The sequence below is a fragment of the Lucilia cuprina genome, chromosome 4, assembly GCF_022045245.1.
Source record: "Lucilia cuprina isolate Lc7/37 chromosome 4, ASM2204524v1, whole genome shotgun sequence".
NCBI lineage: Eukaryota > Metazoa > Arthropoda > Insecta > Diptera > Calliphoridae > Lucilia > Lucilia cuprina.
Window position 1 is genome coordinate 72,358,032 of NC_060952.1, and position 18,472 is coordinate 72,376,503.

At 31.0% G+C, this 18,472-nt stretch overlaps 1 protein-coding gene across 1 annotated transcript; it reads left to right on the forward strand.

The window, feature by feature from the left end:
- Nucleotides 1–10,028: 10,028 nt before the first annotated feature.
- Nucleotides 10,029–11,067, forward strand: LOC111690820. Its single transcript, XM_023453391.2, has 2 exons — nt 10,029–10,464; nt 10,531–11,067. Exons 1-2 carry the CDS (start codon nt 10,084–10,086, stop codon nt 10,885–10,887), a joined length of 738 nt encoding a protein of 245 aa, XP_023309159.2. The 5' UTR covers nt 10,029–10,083; the 3' UTR covers nt 10,888–11,067.
- Nucleotides 11,068–18,472: the final 7,405 nt, after the last annotated feature.

Sequence of the window (18,472 nt, forward strand, 5' to 3'; positions counted from 1 at the left end):
TTTCCAACTAATTAATGCAATCGCTTTTTATAGAGTTAAGAAATTATTCCATTATATTTTTTTATTCATTTAAATATAGAATACAGTCCTTCCAAACGTATAACGCTTAATTTTAGACATACGTACATATTTGTATAATAAAAATCTTAATTCGTTGAATTCTTATATTTAGTGAGAATTATTTTGTGCAATAATACTTGCTTGTATACAATCCTTAATTTGTTTATCCTTGTAGACACTGTCGTAGGCGCAGTAATATAACCTTCAACTTAAGTTAAGGCGCCGAGACCAAAAATCGAAACAACCGATTGTAGCCACTAGTTTAGTAAAAATCGAAACGTCAGAGTTTCGGCACACATATAGTTGTACCAACAACATTCAAATAGAGTTTACAAAATTTTTTAAAAATTGATAGATATTAAATGTATGTATACACTGTACTGAATTATTTACCATGGGCCAAGTTATCTTTGTGATTAACTATAGACCAATTTTTGAAATGATTTGACCTGGGACCATGTAGTCTTATAAACTGGTACCACTGGTGCCGTTGCAAGTGGTGGCTGTGGCTTAAACTCAAATTCGTTGGAGGAGAATGTTGAATAAAAAACTGATTCACGGTAAAGTCTATAATTCGGTATAAGTTCGCAGAGGAGCGACGTTGGAAATGGTGTTAAGGGTACATGTTACAGGATAGATATTAGGTTACTCAGAAATTTCTCACCCGTATAATTCGAGTGAGAGTTTTAGAGGTTTTCGGAACTAACCAGTGAGTGTGTCGGATGGTTTTTCTCAAATTATTTTATACAAGTGATATCATTGAATTTTCCTTTCTTGTCCGGGTATGTTTAGGGATTACTCTGTTCATACAAGATTTACCAAAATATGTTCTCTGTTAATAAGAGCGAGTCCTAGTCTTTTTTCATGGAATCGTATTTTGGTCTACCGATACGTCACTAGATACTGCTGACAAATCAACAGAGGCCAGACTTCTCGTCCTGCTCTCCTTTGGGTCACAACATAGGATTTTAGTGCTCCTATTACACAAATTATCCATATGGGATTTTCTCACTCATATTTTTCATTCGCTAATATAAATTCCTTGTGACCCAATTATCCGAAGTTTTAAAACAACTACTGTTACAGTTTTGATGACTGTGTATAACCGACCAGTGTATGCGGATTGATAACGGATTTGCTATTACGGTTCGTTGTAGTAAAGTTCCAGGATGTGTTTGGGAGTTATCAGATTGACGCTTAGATTTTTATATAAGAAAATGGAACTGGTGTTAAATGTTGAAATTTTAGGTAGTCTTTTAAATCTTCTACAAGCAAAATTAGTTCTATTAAATATGCCTTTTAAGTCTTCACATGCAAAATCTTTACTTACCCGGTAAGTAGGCAAGTAATATTGAAGAAAGGTTTATGAAGTTAAATGGTTACAAATCTGTATATTCTCTAACTCAATGTCCCATTAAAAAGATTTTTTATCACCCTATCTGGAATGGTTTCCACACAAATGTAAAAATTTCTTTAAAGAACTTCCAAAATCGACTACGGTTAGAAACTCTAATTAATTCCTTATTAAACATACGCTATAAACAATTGACTACAAATTCTATTCAAAAAAAAAAAATATGTTATTGATAACGACAACTCATTACCAAATAATATATGAAATAAGTACATTACCTACAATACTCATTACCAAAATTTGAAAATATTTTGCTGGGTAGCTTCAAAGTATCATTCTTCTTTTTTTCTATTTTACTGTCTGCGAAGATAATAAGTAATTTGGCACAGTATAGATAATCTGTGTTTTTAACATGTTCCGGATATTTCCAAAGAGTACTTGAAACCCTTTCTTATATTATTTTAGTTACTCCAAAGAGTCTATTCGGCAGTTTGATTGCTTCTCTTCAGTATCCTTTAAACTATATAAATTTTAATTTGATAGTCAAGAATAATGAGCTTATACAGCAGTTAAGTTAAATTTTATAAAAAATCTTAAGATTTGCATACTACTTATTATATAGTGTTCTCACCTCTAATTGTTTTTAATCACGATCTATCTCATCATTCTTCATCATCAGACTAACGCGCACTTTAAACAGGTGCTTTAAATTCGATAAGTTTTCAATTAACAACAACCAACAGCAGGTATTCGGGGCAAAAAAGGCGGCTTTGAAAATTAAAAGAACGTTTAAGACACATTTTTTTGTTTGTGATTTGTTCTTTTTTTAAGTTTGCGTTGCAGACATTAAGTTGTTTACAATATTTTTCTTTTCTTTTTTTTCATTTAAATGAGAAAAAGAAATCAGTAAAATGAGATAAGATATGAAAAATACTAGGAGTATATCATTACAATAATTTATACTTAAAAATAACAGCAACAAATACATCTATTTTTACAATAACAACAATATATAACAACAATATTTAATATCAACAGATAATAAACATGCTGGCTGGTAGTGCAACAGCAAACAGACAACAACAGCGACAGAAATTTAACATTTTTCTCTTAAATGTTGTTGGCTGCCGTTTGTACTCTGTAACAGGATAAAATGTGAAGTTTATCTTAACGAAATCAAGTTGTAAGGAAAAAATGAATCGAATGAAAAAAAAAACGCAATACGCACTATTTTTTAATGTGCCCTACATTAGGCAATTATCGGAAGTATATGGCAACATCAGTAATTTCATGCTATCGAATACTAGACATAGTTCTTTGTGGACTGAAACTAGACTGGGGCTTAACAAGAACAGTGATATCTTGAAATTTGACTTAAGATTTCATTATTTGTGGATAAAAACTAAAGAACTGGGGATTAATGAGAAAATATGAAGTGATAGGATGGATGTAATACTGGATATTATAGCAGAAATTCTTTCAAAATTCTATTTACACGATCAGTTTAGCTGCTTACTGATCGATTTAATATAGAACAAGGGATCAGTTCTTAATATATTGCTGATTGTAAGATATACATTAATTTTGTTATCTGTTTCTGATAAAAAATTTGTGAAGATCAAAGATTGAGCATACATCGAGTTTATGTAGGTTTTAATGGGCATATTAAAAGGATCTGAAAGATAGTGGTAAAATTGTTCGGTGAATCTATAACTTTTTCATTTTCTCCCTCCCAATCTTAATAAGATTTTACCTTTTATTTTGTACTTCCTTTTTTGCGTAAAAAAACATTATTTTATCATAAATTTATTATCAAAGAAATAAATCTCTTTTTAAAATGGTAAAAAGATTACGAGGGCAAAATTAAAAAAAACAATTATATGCTTTTTAACTACACTACGCAGTCACAACGTCCGACTTGTTCGAAGTAGTAGAATTGTTGCAAAAGTAAATATTGTTATTGTGGTTGTTGTTGTTCTTGTTGCAATTTAACATTTGCAAGATATAAATGAATATATTGAGTATCAAATGATTGAATTGATCAAATCCATCGAACGATCGATCGATCCATCGTTACCTGGTGGTTATTGTAGATATTTTGATGATATTGTTGTAGCTGCTGCTGATGATGATGAAGTGTATTAATGATAGTCATGCTCTGGGGCTGTTACAAACACAGCCTCAACATGAAAACGTGACAAAGAAACTAAAGTGAAAACTCATTAACGCAATAATTAAGACGACAACAAGGTTTTTAAGATAACAAAATAACTCATACTCGTAGTATTGATACAAGCCAATACAATGAGGAAATTAAAAAAAAACTTAGGATTTTTTTCTAAAAATGAAAAAATTCTATATGTTTCAGAACGGTTTGAAGAGTAATAGAAATTTTTCCTAACTTTTGCATAGTTTCTTTGATCTAGTGGACCCAATTCGAATCTCCATTGTATCTTGTATGAAACTTCAAGTTATTTGAGCAGTGTAGTATAACACTGGACATCACACTAGTTATTTCTAGGCATTTTAACATGATCATGGGGTTTTAAGAGATTGTTGGCTTTGCAATTAAGTTCAGGAAAACGAAACCTAAGAAAAGAACGGAACGAATTCTATTTTAGAAATCGTTTAGATATTGAGACTGTGGTAATAACGAATGCGTTTGACAAGGCAATCTCGGACCATGCAGATCAATGCTAAGAGTACACTACATAGGCTTTTCTCAGATATAGCACTCGTACCGATTAGGAAGCTGGTCTGAATACAAAGCATCAGACAACAGGTTTAAAACCCTGCTTAGGATTGCAAGAAGCAAAATTTGGTGGAGGAAAGGATCTACCGAGACCAGCCTCTTGCGAGAAATACATTAATAAGCATTGTGTCACTATTTGCGGCAGGGAAACCCTCGAGGATCTCCTTTTTCCCTGTAGCTTAATCGTACGGAGAATCATTCCGTGGTACTCTGCTGAACGCACATGAAGGTAAACAATCGTATTAATGAGGATAAACTCAAATAGAATGTAGAAATCTCTGAAATGTACAAATATTCGGATGAGGATGGTATCATTACTGCTGATCTTCAGCACAACAACGATCTTATCATTCAATGGCTGGCATAAATCCACTCGATCTCTCTTAATTAACTATTCAGGACTATCATTGTGTCGACTTTCCATTTGAAAACTTTGGAACGGATTTTTGATTTACAATCAATCCAAACTGTTTATCTACATCGTTACATGAAAAGCAAATCTGTTATTAGAGGAGTTATCTGATATGGTTTATAATAACATACTTTTATTTATTTTATACATTAGTAGCACAAAAAATGTATTTATCCTTTTTTTAACAGCCAACAGGTCAACTGTGCAACATTAAATTTTTCAGGCCAGCGAATGTCCAATTTAATGATCCATCAGACATCCGTTTGCGTGTATGTGTAAAGAAGAGATAGAGAGAGTGTTTAGTTGTAATCATGCGTAACTTATCAGTTTAATCACAAATCGGGGAAAAAACATTAAAATACATTAAATATTAATGAAAAGTAATAAAAAATAAAAAACATCTTAAAATAAACAGCCTCCTTATTAACGTTAAACTACCGTTGTAACACGTTGTTCATTTAGAATCGTGATCAGTGGCCAGTTGTTGCATGTTCTTCAGCAAAGAAAGCCACACAAATGTGTGACAGTTGCTGGCTGATATTTTTTTCGGTTTTTTACAGTTTTTTTAATCTTTACCAAACTAATATTTGATCTTGACCAAAATAAAGAAACCAAATGAACGCTATCGTTTAGTTTATTTCAGTTTATTTTTACACTTTTGATTTTTGTTTCTGTGAAGGTGTAAAAGTGATTATTAAACAGAGCTATTATAGAATGAAATCATATAAGCACATACATATGTAAGCTGAAAGTGTGAAGAGCGTGGAATAGAATAGAAAACCCAGTATTTTTTGACATTATAAATTAAGGCGGCACCGTAATAAATTTTAGTACTTTTTTAACTTATAAAATTTTGATAGGTAGTCCACAAGTTATTAACTAGATATATTCTAATCTATAATGTAGTCCATAGTCTAATCTGAAGTCGAATCTATAGTCTAGTATAAATAGTGTAGCCTATAGTCTAGTCTAGCTTATACTAGTCTAAAGTCTAGCCTATAGTCTAATCTATTGTCGTGCCTACAATCAAGTCTATTGCCTTGTCTATAGTAGATTCTAGTGTATATTTTTACACTAGTCTATAGTCTAGTCTATAGTCTAGTCTATAGTCTAGTCTATAGTCTAGTCTATAGTCTAGTCTATAGTCTAGTCTATAGTCTAGTCTATAGTCTAGTCTATAGTCTAGTCTACAGTCTAGTCTATAGTCTAGTCAATAGTCTAGTCAATAGTCTAGTCTATAGTCTTGTCTATAGTCTAGTCTATAGTCCAGTCTATAGTCAAGTCTATAGTCTAATCTATAGTTTAGTCTATAGTCTAGTGCCAAATGGGAAGAAATGAGGATGGACCTGTACGAAGTTGCTGGGGTTACTCTCACACCCGAAAATATAGTACAGGAAATGCAAAAGAACATGGAAACTATGTCAAGATTTCATCTATAAAATAATGACGAACAGGAGTAATCGAACTACCGAACCCCTTATCTCAACTGAGGATGGGGGAATAGGTTTCATAGACAGAAGAACAAGTTGAATTCATCATAAATAAATTATACGGCCCGATGTAATACGAAAGTAGTCCCGGGTTGGATAATGAAGTTATCGTTGGGCCACTAGATGATAGCAAACTATCACTACGTCCTATAAAAAAAAGTCTAGTCTATAGTCTGGTCTGTAGTCTAGCCTATAGTCTAGTCTATAGTCTAGTCTATAGTCTGGTCCATAGTCTAGTCTATAGTCTAGTCTAAAGTCTAGTCTAAAGTCTAGTCTATAGTCTAGTCTATAGTTGTCTATAGTCTAGTCTACAGTCTAGTTTAGTCTATAGTCTAGTCTATAGTCATATTAGCACATGATCGATATGTGTCACTAATAGATCAAATAAAATTTGTTGGAATATTGTGGGGAAAGATAAGAAGCCCATTTATGTAGATAAAACGACTATTTGGGAATCATTTCTTCATCAAGTCCTTATCATTTTTATCCTTTTTTGAATAATGCAAATTTAATGCCCGATTAACTCAATATAAAGTTTTTTATTTAGTTCTAATTATGAAATGAAATAATTCTTTTAAGTTTTACCATTAATGAGTGTTTCTTAAATGTGAGAGTTTTCATCCTCATCAATGCACCGACATCTAGTTGGTGGTGGCGATGTTGAGAAGGATTATAACAACCTTAGATGTTGTTTTAAAGATAAAGGGTTTGTTGTTGTTACTACGAATGTACATCAAACAATTGACAAGCTAAGAAGCTTCCAAGATTTTCATTTTTACGTTTTCGATAATGTTGGTTGATATTTTTTATTTTTGTTTGTATCTCCAGTGTGTTGTTTTGGAATGTTGTTTGGTTTTTTTTCAGGTTCAATTAAAAAGAGGGATCCAACACCATTTCTCTGTCAATGTGACAACAGGTACATTTTAACTTAACTTTTTTCCGATGTTTTCTTATAAGGTTTGTGTTTATTTTGTTGTTGTAAATCAAAACTGAAAACCAAGTGTTTTGATTTATTTCAAAAGATAAGCTGATTTGATACGAATGAACGTATATGTTGTTCATTTATGTGTGTAGATTTTTTGTTTTTTTTTTTATACAAATAAAACCCTCCTGTATTTTTTTAACAGCCTAACTAGCTAGGTTTCTCTTATTGCTGTAACTATTTAGTTTTATCTTTTTTCATAATTTAATTTTTTGTGGTAATTTTCATAAATTTGTATAAAAATTTTAGATTTGTAATAAATCATAATTTTGGTCTATAATCATTTCGGTTTAACACCTACAGTCTGTAATTCAGTCAGTCATATTTATCTCATTTTATTTGTAGTTGTTATTCGCTGACTTGTTTGTTGTATTTCACATAAAATGCGTTTGTAATCAGTATTTGACCCATATTTTTCAATATGTAGTATTATTTTTTCATCGTTTAAATATACAAACAAATGTTGTGTTTGTTGTTGTAGCTGCTGTTGAATTTAACTCAATACCAGAAGCAGGTAACTTTACGCTTAACCAAGCGTATCATTTAATTTTTGGTTAATTTGAATGTGAGAAATTATTTTTTGATTTTGAGTGTAATGATTTTGAACATTTATATATTAGTTTTAATACTGATCGGTGGTTGATCAGTATTAAAACCATCATTGGATGGATAGTTTTCAAAGAAAATAACACTGTAGTTTCTTTTAACAACAGGGTTGTGGGTTCTTGAAGATAAGCATAATGTGGTACACATTATTGATCATAATCAGGCTATAGATAAAGTTTAAAGGCCTTATTTATAATAACTTATATATGTATGTATGTAAAATAGTGGAGTTGCACAGCCCGAATAGCTAAACCTAAGAAGGCATTTTTAAATTTAACATATATGGCGGGCATGGGGCATGTTATCTTGATGAAAGATCCTAATCTTGATGTTATTGTAATTCCGGGAAAAAGAGGTGCTACCGCAATTGATATAATGTATCTTAACAAGTGGTACCCTTGCATTTTCCTTCCTTGTCAGGGTATGTTTCAGGGTTTAATATGTTCATAACAGATTTACCACAATGTGTTCTATGCGATTAAGAACAAGTCCTCAGCTTATTCAAATATTTCGTGTTTCGGTCTAATAATTACGCCTTCAGGTGCTATTGCCGACTCTAAATGGAAGTGGTGCTTTTGCATCTAGGATGTTAAGCAACGGTTCAGCAATGAGCAGATAGCTAAGGTATTTGGGTCTTTACTTTGCCACTTTGACCTCCACTTTAGAGCCATCGGTGTAGCGTCGAATTATTACGGATATTCGTTCAAACCCAGCAAAAACTTTCATAACCTAGTAAGCTAGAAAGTAATCATGGAATTACATGGAAATTAATTACTCTTGGCATGAATAACTGAAAAGTAAACCTAAAAATATGTTATGTGATAGCTAGTTATTGTGCCAACTTTGTATATTTGTGGCAACTTTGTATGCAGAAAGCAAAAAAATAAAAAAAAAATCGTCAGTTGGGGTTTGAACCCAGGCATTCAGTTGTTTTCTATGTTTTTCACTCCAGTAACTTACTCGATGCTCCATTAACAAGAACGGCTTTTTACAGAAAAATATAAATTAATGTCATTTAAAAAAATAATAATAAATAAATAAACGTTATTTAGTAGGGCTCGAACCATGAACCCCCTGTTTGTTAAATGAACGCCCTAGACAAATGAGCTATAACAAATCCAAATTGGTTTGTTCTAAACCAGTAATAACCTATTCAGCTAAATGAAAAAATGTGGATGATAATGAATACTCATTACCAAGTAATGTATGAAATAACTACAGGCCATTACCAAAAATTTCAGATTTTTTTGCTGGGAATATACCGCAAACTTTGATATTCTATCAAATATCAATGTTTTCTAGATTCCGACATATTCAGTGTCTGGAATACGTTTGTCATATCTTATATATGTTTCAATAGGTGAAATATTTATGAACGATACCAGAGCCAGGGTTGAATTAGTACTAATGATATCATTTATATCCAATTAGCAATTACACTTACTTTTCGACTTCTCTGGGTTAACATAAATCGATCTAGAATTTCGGTATTACTACAAAATTTTCTAAATATATATTAAATCATACAAGTCTTAGTACTAACTGAAACCTGGACCACTCCACAATTGACTTTAACCAAACATAATTCATTAACATATTATCCAAGATCGGCCCATAATTGATCATAGCTTTCTAAATTGCATTTGCTAAATTCATTAATGAATTGACAACACTGTAAGTATGTTAAAAAGACACAGAAAAACGTCGAGATACCTAGTGACATACTCAGGGGATTTTGCGTTTTAAAAAATGAGCTGTTTAGAGGTGATTATTTCATTACTTGAATGTAAGTAAATACATGAAACTAAAGTCCATTGGAACTAATTATGTATATATATTTAATTTTTTATTATTCGTTAGTAAAAGTTCGTGAATTTTTTTTAATTTAACTAATCAAAAACCACTTCAAAAACAGTTTAAACTATGAAATGCAATATCAACCGATTTTCACCAATATTTTCAATGCTGAGTGAAATAAAGTACAGAGTTTAAAATGTAATTAAAAATGAATACTATAGGGTATATTGCCTTTCGGATAGGCCTCACCTCGATATTGACTCATCAAGAAAAAACTAATCATACAAAACCATAAGACGTCAAAATTTGACAGTGTAATTTCCAAGAACATCAAACCATTGATACTGTTACTTACTAACGATATCAAACAAGCTCAAGTACTCATATGTCCGCTCTAATGAATAGGTAATCTTATTTATTTAATTTAATCAACTTCCAATTAATCAGCAATTTATATAAATAAATTTGTATTTAATAGTAAAGTAATGTTTTCTAAAAAAAAAACAATATTTAATTGTTAAAAAAGATGATAATAAAAACCATTTTTTTTTAAGGAAACTACTTTTAGTATAAAACCCTTAAGAAGAACAACAAGCGAATTAGTCTTTGTTTAAAAATTAAGCGAAAAACATGATAAAAAATATAATTGTTGGTTTAGTGGTCCTCGGGATTTGCTGGAACGTTAACTGCTCGACAAGTGGCCTATCGGCTACTGCTAACTTGGCCGATGTTATCTTAAAATCCACTTACGCACTAGAAAACAATCCTGGCCTAACTGCCCAATGTTTCCAGACTTATATGCCAAAAATTAATGACTTGACCCAACAATACGAGCAAGCTTACAATGGTTGTCTTAATCTCACCACTGAGGCTGAGGATAAATTAAAACAACAAGTTCAAGATGATATCGATTCCATCCAAAATGTTACTAAAACCATGTGTTCCAATTTCGAAAATTGTTCCTTGTCTACGGATTCATTGTATGAAACCTTTGAATGCTACTACAATGTGGTAAGTTTTTTATGGAGAAATTCCCAAATTAACAATAAATATATAACAAAATGTGATTCTTTTAAGGCTGGTAATAATATTCAAAGTGCCTTTGAAGTTCAAAACATTTCCAAGGACAAAATGAAATTTGTTCAAATTAATGAAGAATACATTATGTACAACCAGACTGTGTGCACCGACGAGTGCTCTCGTGTCTATGTTGAAGAAACCTCTAAAGTTCACGCTGACTTGGAAGCCTGTTTGGCTGGTAAAGCCCCTCAAGAGACTACTACTCCTGCTAAACCACTTGCTCCTGCTCAACCAGTAACTACTGCAGCTCCTGATGTTAAGGTACCAGAAACTACTAAGGCACCTGAGGTTACCACTGTGAAAATAGAAACAGCTCCAGTAATCACCACTACAAAAAACCAAAAAACATATTGAACAGCAATATTTTGTTATAATATGCATCGTCATATATGGACTGTATCTACTGTTTCGGACAAGTCTAAAATAGTTTGCCTTTAACTTTTTCAATAGAACCAATAGACGTTAAGTAAAAATTTCCTCAAAGTGTATTTTACCGCAACAAATAAATCGCATATACATTTTATGACAGCAAAATTAATTTTGTTTTTATTATTCTTTACCCCTACAAACACATTGAAATATTGGCTTCTAAAACGATCGTCTGTCCATAGAAGGCACTTTGAGCACGAATAGTTTACTCGAAAGTTAGGTAGTCATTTAATCCATAGCTGCCGTTCCATAACATTTGGACTTTTTTTGTAACTCAATATTTGGAAGCATTACAAATTAAAAAAAAATATTTTTCGAAATTATTATGAAAAGTCGCATCCTCTAAAGCACTTAATCCAAATATTTAGGCTAACATAGTATGACACACTTTGGGTAACATAGCACAAATCAATTTTAAATAAAAGTAGCTAATTTCTATGTAGTTCCACCCGCTGAGTTCAAAAATCGTTTTGAAAGTTTTTTTCTTAATTTTACAGAACTGGAACTGTATAAGTAGATTTCCTTGCAGGGAAGTTGAAAATTTACAATTTTTTTTGTTTTTTCCTGATAACAATTTAGCCCAAAATTCATTTTAGTTTTTCCATATTGTACTACCAATGCAAACCAATAATACAACTTTTCGAAAATTCGAATCTTGAATTTATTTCAAAATATTTCATTAAATTTCAAACGAATTTCTAATTGTTATTTAAAAATATTGTTATTCTTGACTATATTGTTAAAAAATCGTTAAACTTAAATAAAACAAAAAAAAATGTACAATTTTCAACTTCGCTGCAAGGCATCCAAGGTATCCTCCAATAGTTTTCAGCAATGTTTGTCAAACAACTCTATAAATATTGTTTCGGTTCTGAGAAATTAAGTAAAATGTAAAAAAAATGTATTACTTAACGTTAGTTAGTTAATTGAGAATCGAGTCCTTGTCTTCAATTCTCTCTTCTAATGTAAAATAGGGAAATGCTTTACTGTTTCGTCGATACTTATTAAACTTTTTTAAAATTCCCATTACTAATTCTTAAACAAATAAACAATAAAGTACGTACAATCTACATCTTACATATGTACATTAGACCGACTCACAAACAAAGGTGCTTGAGTTACACCCACAAAATGTTCCCTGTTATATAATATGATTTTAACAAAAATATTTTGGATTTAGTATTGTCTGTTCGTGAGCTCGACAGTTTCCAGGAAAATTGAAGTGAAAACATTTTTTCACTTCAATTCAATATTTTACCCACCTTCAAAAAATCTTTGTTTTGTTTTATGATTGTTCCCAAAAAATATTTAAACCCTACACCACTTTAGTGGGGAGGTCAAAATTCACTTACAAACACTAATGACACTTTTAAATTCTACATAAATAATATTGAAGTAGACTTAACTCCCCCTACCAACATCTATAAAGATAGGGCCATATTTTGTCCCTCTGAGCCCTCTTGTAAAAATCTCTTTTTTGCCCAAAAAAAAATTCAGAAATTAAGAAAAAAAAAAATAAATCAAATGCTTTATTTTTTTAAATAATCCCCATTTTTGGCATACGTACTGACTGGTGTAGGGTATCATATAGTCGGCTACGTCTGACTATACATTCATACTTGTTTTAGTCTATCAATGGCCGTTCGTGAGCTGAACCGGTTACATAAAAGTCCCTTTTCAGTTATTTTTTAAATTTTACAGTTTTTTCTTAAACAAAATTTCATTCGATATGAGATATCATTTGAAAGGTTTTATGAAGCCACGTCTAGTGTTGTGCAATTTTTTTCTTGGACCAGCACTCAGGGGATGACCCCTACCCATCAGAGCATTGTGCTGAAACTAGGAAAATAGATTGTGGGAGGGTGAATAGAGGAAGTAGTGCATGTGGACAATGTGTTTAGTCCATCGGACATTGCACTGTATTTTCATGCTCAGAATAAATATAGATGGAGTAACATTATTTGCCATACGTTTATGTGTTACAAAATACCATTCAGAGATTTTTTCAAGTCGTGATTAAGCGATTCATTCATATTGCGCCTCATTGTCCCAATCTCTAGAGGGCTTGGCCTATATTTCAATGAATAGGAATGACAGATATTGCTGTCATCGGCAAAGGAGTAGATAGAGTAAGAAGTTAGACATAGAAGGTTATTTATAAAGATAAGAAATAGAGTAGGAGAAAGAACGGAACCTTGCGGAACCCCAGAATTCATCCTGAACTCGTTTGATGAGATCCCATCTATAACAACTCGTATAGTGTGATCACTGAGAAAGTTTGAAGTAAATCAAGTGAATTTATTACCGACACAAAATGCACCGCGTTTTTGCTTGCATACAGAGTGAGTCGGTCTAATGTACATACATACATATATACATATTTCACATTATGAATTATAAAACCGGAAATTGGCTCGTGGCTTTAATTTGGCAAGACAACAATATCAAGTAAAACACAATTTCACAAAAATGGTCGCAAGAAAAAACAAACAATTGTAGTTGTTTCTTTTTTTTTTCTTAAAAAACAAATTAATTTTGACTAAATAAAAAGACTCTTCATAGATTCTGCTATATCGCTAAACTTTTGATGAAACCAGACTTATACCAAAAACAAAATCGTGATTCTAAAATATCTATTTTTGGCATTTGTTGTATCAACTTGGCTTTTTTTCTTAACACAAACTTTTGTTTATAATTTGGTTTAAGTTGTTGAAAAAATTTTTTGAAAACTTTATTATAGTTTAGTGTTGTTAGAATAAGTTGGCTGTTTGTTTGGTCTCCTCTTAGTTTAGTGTCAAAATAACAAAATGCCAGTCCATGTTGACACTATGACACCAAAGAAAAAGTGAAGACAACCAACAACGTGTTTGTTGTGGTTGTCTTTAGCATAAGAAAAAAACATAAATTGTCATAGTGAACCAGTAGAAACCTTCAAACGGAATACGGGTATTGTGTCTTGGAAGGAGTTTTTATACCCTACACCACTATAGTGGGGAGGGTATTACACGTTTGTGCTGATGTTTGTAACATACAAAAATATTGGTCCAATACCCACCTTAAAGTATACCGATCGATTCAGAATCATTTTTTGAGTCGATTAAGACATGTCCGTCCGTCCGTCCGTCTGTCCGGCTGGCTGGCTGGCTGTCCATGTAAACCTTGTGCGCAAGGTACAGGCCGCAATTTTCAAGATAATTTGATGAAATTTGGACCAAGCATGTTTTTTGGCGAAGCCTATTGAAAATGGTTGAAATCGGTCCATTATTTCACCTAGCCCCCATACAACCGTACCTCCCGATTTGAACTTTTTATGCTATAATTACGCCAAATATTCTGCTTTCTCTCTAAAAATTGGCACAAATAAGTTTTATATAAGTATAAATGATACTGCAGATTTTCGTAAGGATCGGCCTATATTTGACCCTAGCCCCCATACAAACCCCCCTTAAAAAAATGACTTAAACGTCTAAAATTGACTTGTAACCATTTGTATCGCAATGAAACTCAACAAAACTAACTGTTATTTAGAAATATATCCTTTTCCCAAATTTACCGAGGATCGGCCCATATTTGACCTATATTAAGCCTAATTTAGAAATTTTAGTTTTTTATCAATAAATGGCTTAAATATTTTGGAATTATGGTAATATTCAACATAAAAGTTTCTTTACAAAAAATAAAAATTGTATAAAAGTAAAAATTGTAAAAATATACTCATGGTGTAGGGTATTATAAGGTCGGCCATGCCCGACTATACTTTCCTACTTGTTCGTTTATGTATACGTGAAGAGTCATGTTCATCAACGAAAATGAAAGAAATCGTGGCTTTATAGTAGGTAACGTGCCAAATACAGGAGAGTTGATTTAAATGATTTGTTATTTTCAATTTTATTGCAGTTTTGATATCACACTCAGAAAATATTGCTAAAAATTTATAAATAAAATTTGTGGCCTCATAAAAAGCCTTTAATAATTATGATCATCTCAATCAATGTTATAATTTATAATTACTTTTGTACATATTTCTTTCAGTGTTTGTAGAATCGCGTATGTATTATGTACTTCTCCAAAATTCTAAGATTCATTCATAAATTTAAATTTTAGTTTTATTAAAAAGTTGAATGAATTTTTAAAAATGTTGTAGTTTCCATAGTTGTTATTATTGTTGTCGCAAATTTTATTTATTCGTATCAAAAATGTAGCCAAACTGGTTAGAATTGTTCAGTCAGTATTTCATTCATTTTTTTAACAATCTGCTGGTATCGATCGGTCGATTCATTCATAAATGTTAGAGTTTATAACAATATTTTTATTGAATATTAATTTTGTGTGTTTTTTTGCAGTAAAATATATATTTTTACGTTTGAAAAGTTGTTGTTTCACTTTTGTTAAAAAAAATGTAAAAAAAAATTAAAATAATTGTCTCTAGTTAGAATTGGCCACCTAATGTTCTGGTTGTTGTTGTAGCTTTATTTGTTTAAATCTTGGTTCATACACCGGATGTTGCTGATTTAATATCAATTTATTCTCAAAAGCTTTTTGTTTTTATGGATTTTAAACAAACTTACAGACAGCAACTACAACAACAACAACAATAACGATAACAACAACATTATAAAGAAATAAATAAATAAGCGTCAAGTTCAAAACAAGCTCATGACAGCATTAATCACAAACTCGGCTGAGTTGTCTTACTTTTTCTTAAGTTTGTTTTTTTTTTTTCTATTTTGTATCTAAATGTTGTCCAGTTTATGGACATTTTTCGGTTCTAAATAGACAAACAAAACAACAGAATTGAAATTATATACTATTTTATTTTTGTAAAAGAAAAGTCAAATAGAAAATTGTTACCATTTATCTTAAAAGACTTTTTTCATTTCATCCATCCCTCTATCTATAGGTTTTTGTGCGTTTGTTAAACTTTTTTGTTTTAATTTGTAGTTCTTCAAAGTTCTACAATATATAACGTACGCCTAAGATGATATTTGTAACTACACTGTAGCGCAGTTCGACAAATGGCCAATGCATCTGAAAAAATCAATACATGTCCTAGCATTTGGTTGTGTCTAAAACGTGTATCTATTCTGGGTCCTTATAAAATTCTAAGACGATCCGTCGTCCGTCTGTGCGTTGAAAGCATGACAGGGTTCAAACGAAAAGAAATGGAGAGTTAAATTTTTACACAAATATTGTTTGATACTGAAAATCGGTCTTCTTTTTCGCATTACTCAAATACAAATGGCTCCCTGGAAAACAGTTTTAAAAGTCATAATGGGTTTAACAATATAAGTATGATGATATGAAAAAGAGTTGTTTATGTGAACTCAAATCTCTTTACCAACGTTTATGAAGATCGGTCAATAATTAACCCTATTCCGCATATAAGGTCCTCTTCAGAAAATTACTTCAACGCTCATTACTGACTCAGAAATGGGAATACAGCGATGAAATTCTATATAAAAAAGTTTTGTATGGCGCAAAATATCGATCCATAGTTGACCCAAAAAAGGACTCCTTCAGAAAATGAATTTACCGTTCATTACTTCCTTAAAAATACCAGTAAGACGTACATAAACAACTTTTGATCGAACCAAAATCTTTGTAACAAATTTTTCGAAGATTGGCCAATAATTAACCCCCTAATCGCTATAAATCTTTCAAATATTATCCTGATATTATTATTAGTATCGATATATAAATATATATAAATGATAATGAAATTCAAGAAAATAGATTTAATAAATGGGAAAATTCAATTTAAAAATATCAATGTTTATTTATAAATTTATTGCCAAGTTTTTGGTGATGATGATAATGACTCTCTTAGGGTAGAAGGGGGATCATAGCCATAGGGGCACATCTGCCAATAGCGAATAACTTGTAAACTGAGTAATTTTATCGCATTATCAAATATTGTTTTCGTTTATCGATTATCTATCATCCCTGAAAAATTGAAACATTATTTTTACATATGATGGTAGGCAGACATGATTAATTGTTTCTCAAAGGGCTGTTTAAAAAATATTTCACTTTGTGAACTTTTTGTGCTCACTTTTTTAGTTTTTGTGGTAGAAAAAATATATTGGTCAGTATTAGAACGTCAATAATAGTGAACAATAAGACATAATAATATCTTCGATAATATAATTTGAAGCCCGAATAAAATTGAAACTAAACCCCAGAACTGCCCGTGGGTCACATGCGCCAAATATATGTAATGCTTGTGATGTAGAACAAAATTTGGTTAAAATATAGAAAAAATCAGTAATAATTTGTTTTAATTTTTTTGTTAAGTTTTGTGAAATAAACAATTGTTCAATTCACAATCGATGTTGTAGCGTTGTATGCATTGTATGTCAGCAGCTGCTACAATAGTCATAACAATGTTGTTGGTATTTTCTATGCAAAAGCTTTATACAACTCATACGACAATTTTTCATATGTTTTTCGAATGTTGTAAGAAATTTTAGTGTTGCCAATTGTTTATTTCAAGATATAAACATAAATTTAAACGATTTTAGCATAAAAAACGATAAAGTGGTAACACCGAAATCAAAAACAAACAGCTGTTTACAAAAACAAAAAGACTAAAATTTTATTAAAAACCTTTTATTTATTAGTTTAAAAGAAAATAAAAGAATTGAAAATTCAAAGAAATTAATTTGCTTTATTTCGCATGTTTAATTAATTTAATATTTTTTGATTTTTTTATCTTTTGACATTGTTATGTGTATTTGTTTTTTTTTTTTTTTTTTTTCATTGAAAACATAAACTTATGACTTGCTGCAAGTGATGTTCACAATCACTGTTACTACACTTTAGTAGATACAATATACAACTTGTGAATTGAACAAATATATATCTGGTTTATTATACTTTGTTTAATGAATTAAAGTATAAAACAGCAAAAAAGTTATTATTTTGTAATTTTATCTTTAATTTTACTAATGACAAATCTGTCCCATCCCCTTGCCGAATTTACCCCATGGATGGGGCGGTATCGCCCTTTTTGTTCAGTGCGGAAAAGTTAAAAAAAATATGTACATGAGGATGATTTAGGAAAGATTGTAAAGAATAAAACTAAAGCCAACATATCTAAGTATCCAAACCAGGAAAAAAATTAATAATATGTTTTGTGGTTTTAATTTGAGGCCGCCTCAAAAAAAAAAAGTGGCGTATGGTCCCCCTTCTACCCTACTTGTTTTATATTAAATAAGTAAGTATTCTATATTCGACTGTGTCGAATCTTATATACCCTTCACCATGGTGTGTTAAAATAACGGTCAGTACCAAAAAGTCTTCTTTTACATAACGTACTTCGGGCTTATCATGCTTAATTTAATGTTTCTATATTCCATATTATGGATAATTCAAAATAGACCTTTTGAAAAGCACCTGAAAGTTCCCTTTTATGGGTTCTCACCTAATTTAGACTCTACTTACTTAATTTCATATTTAAAGGTTCAATAGTATAGAAAATTCAAAAAGTACCTTTGAAAATACAATGAAA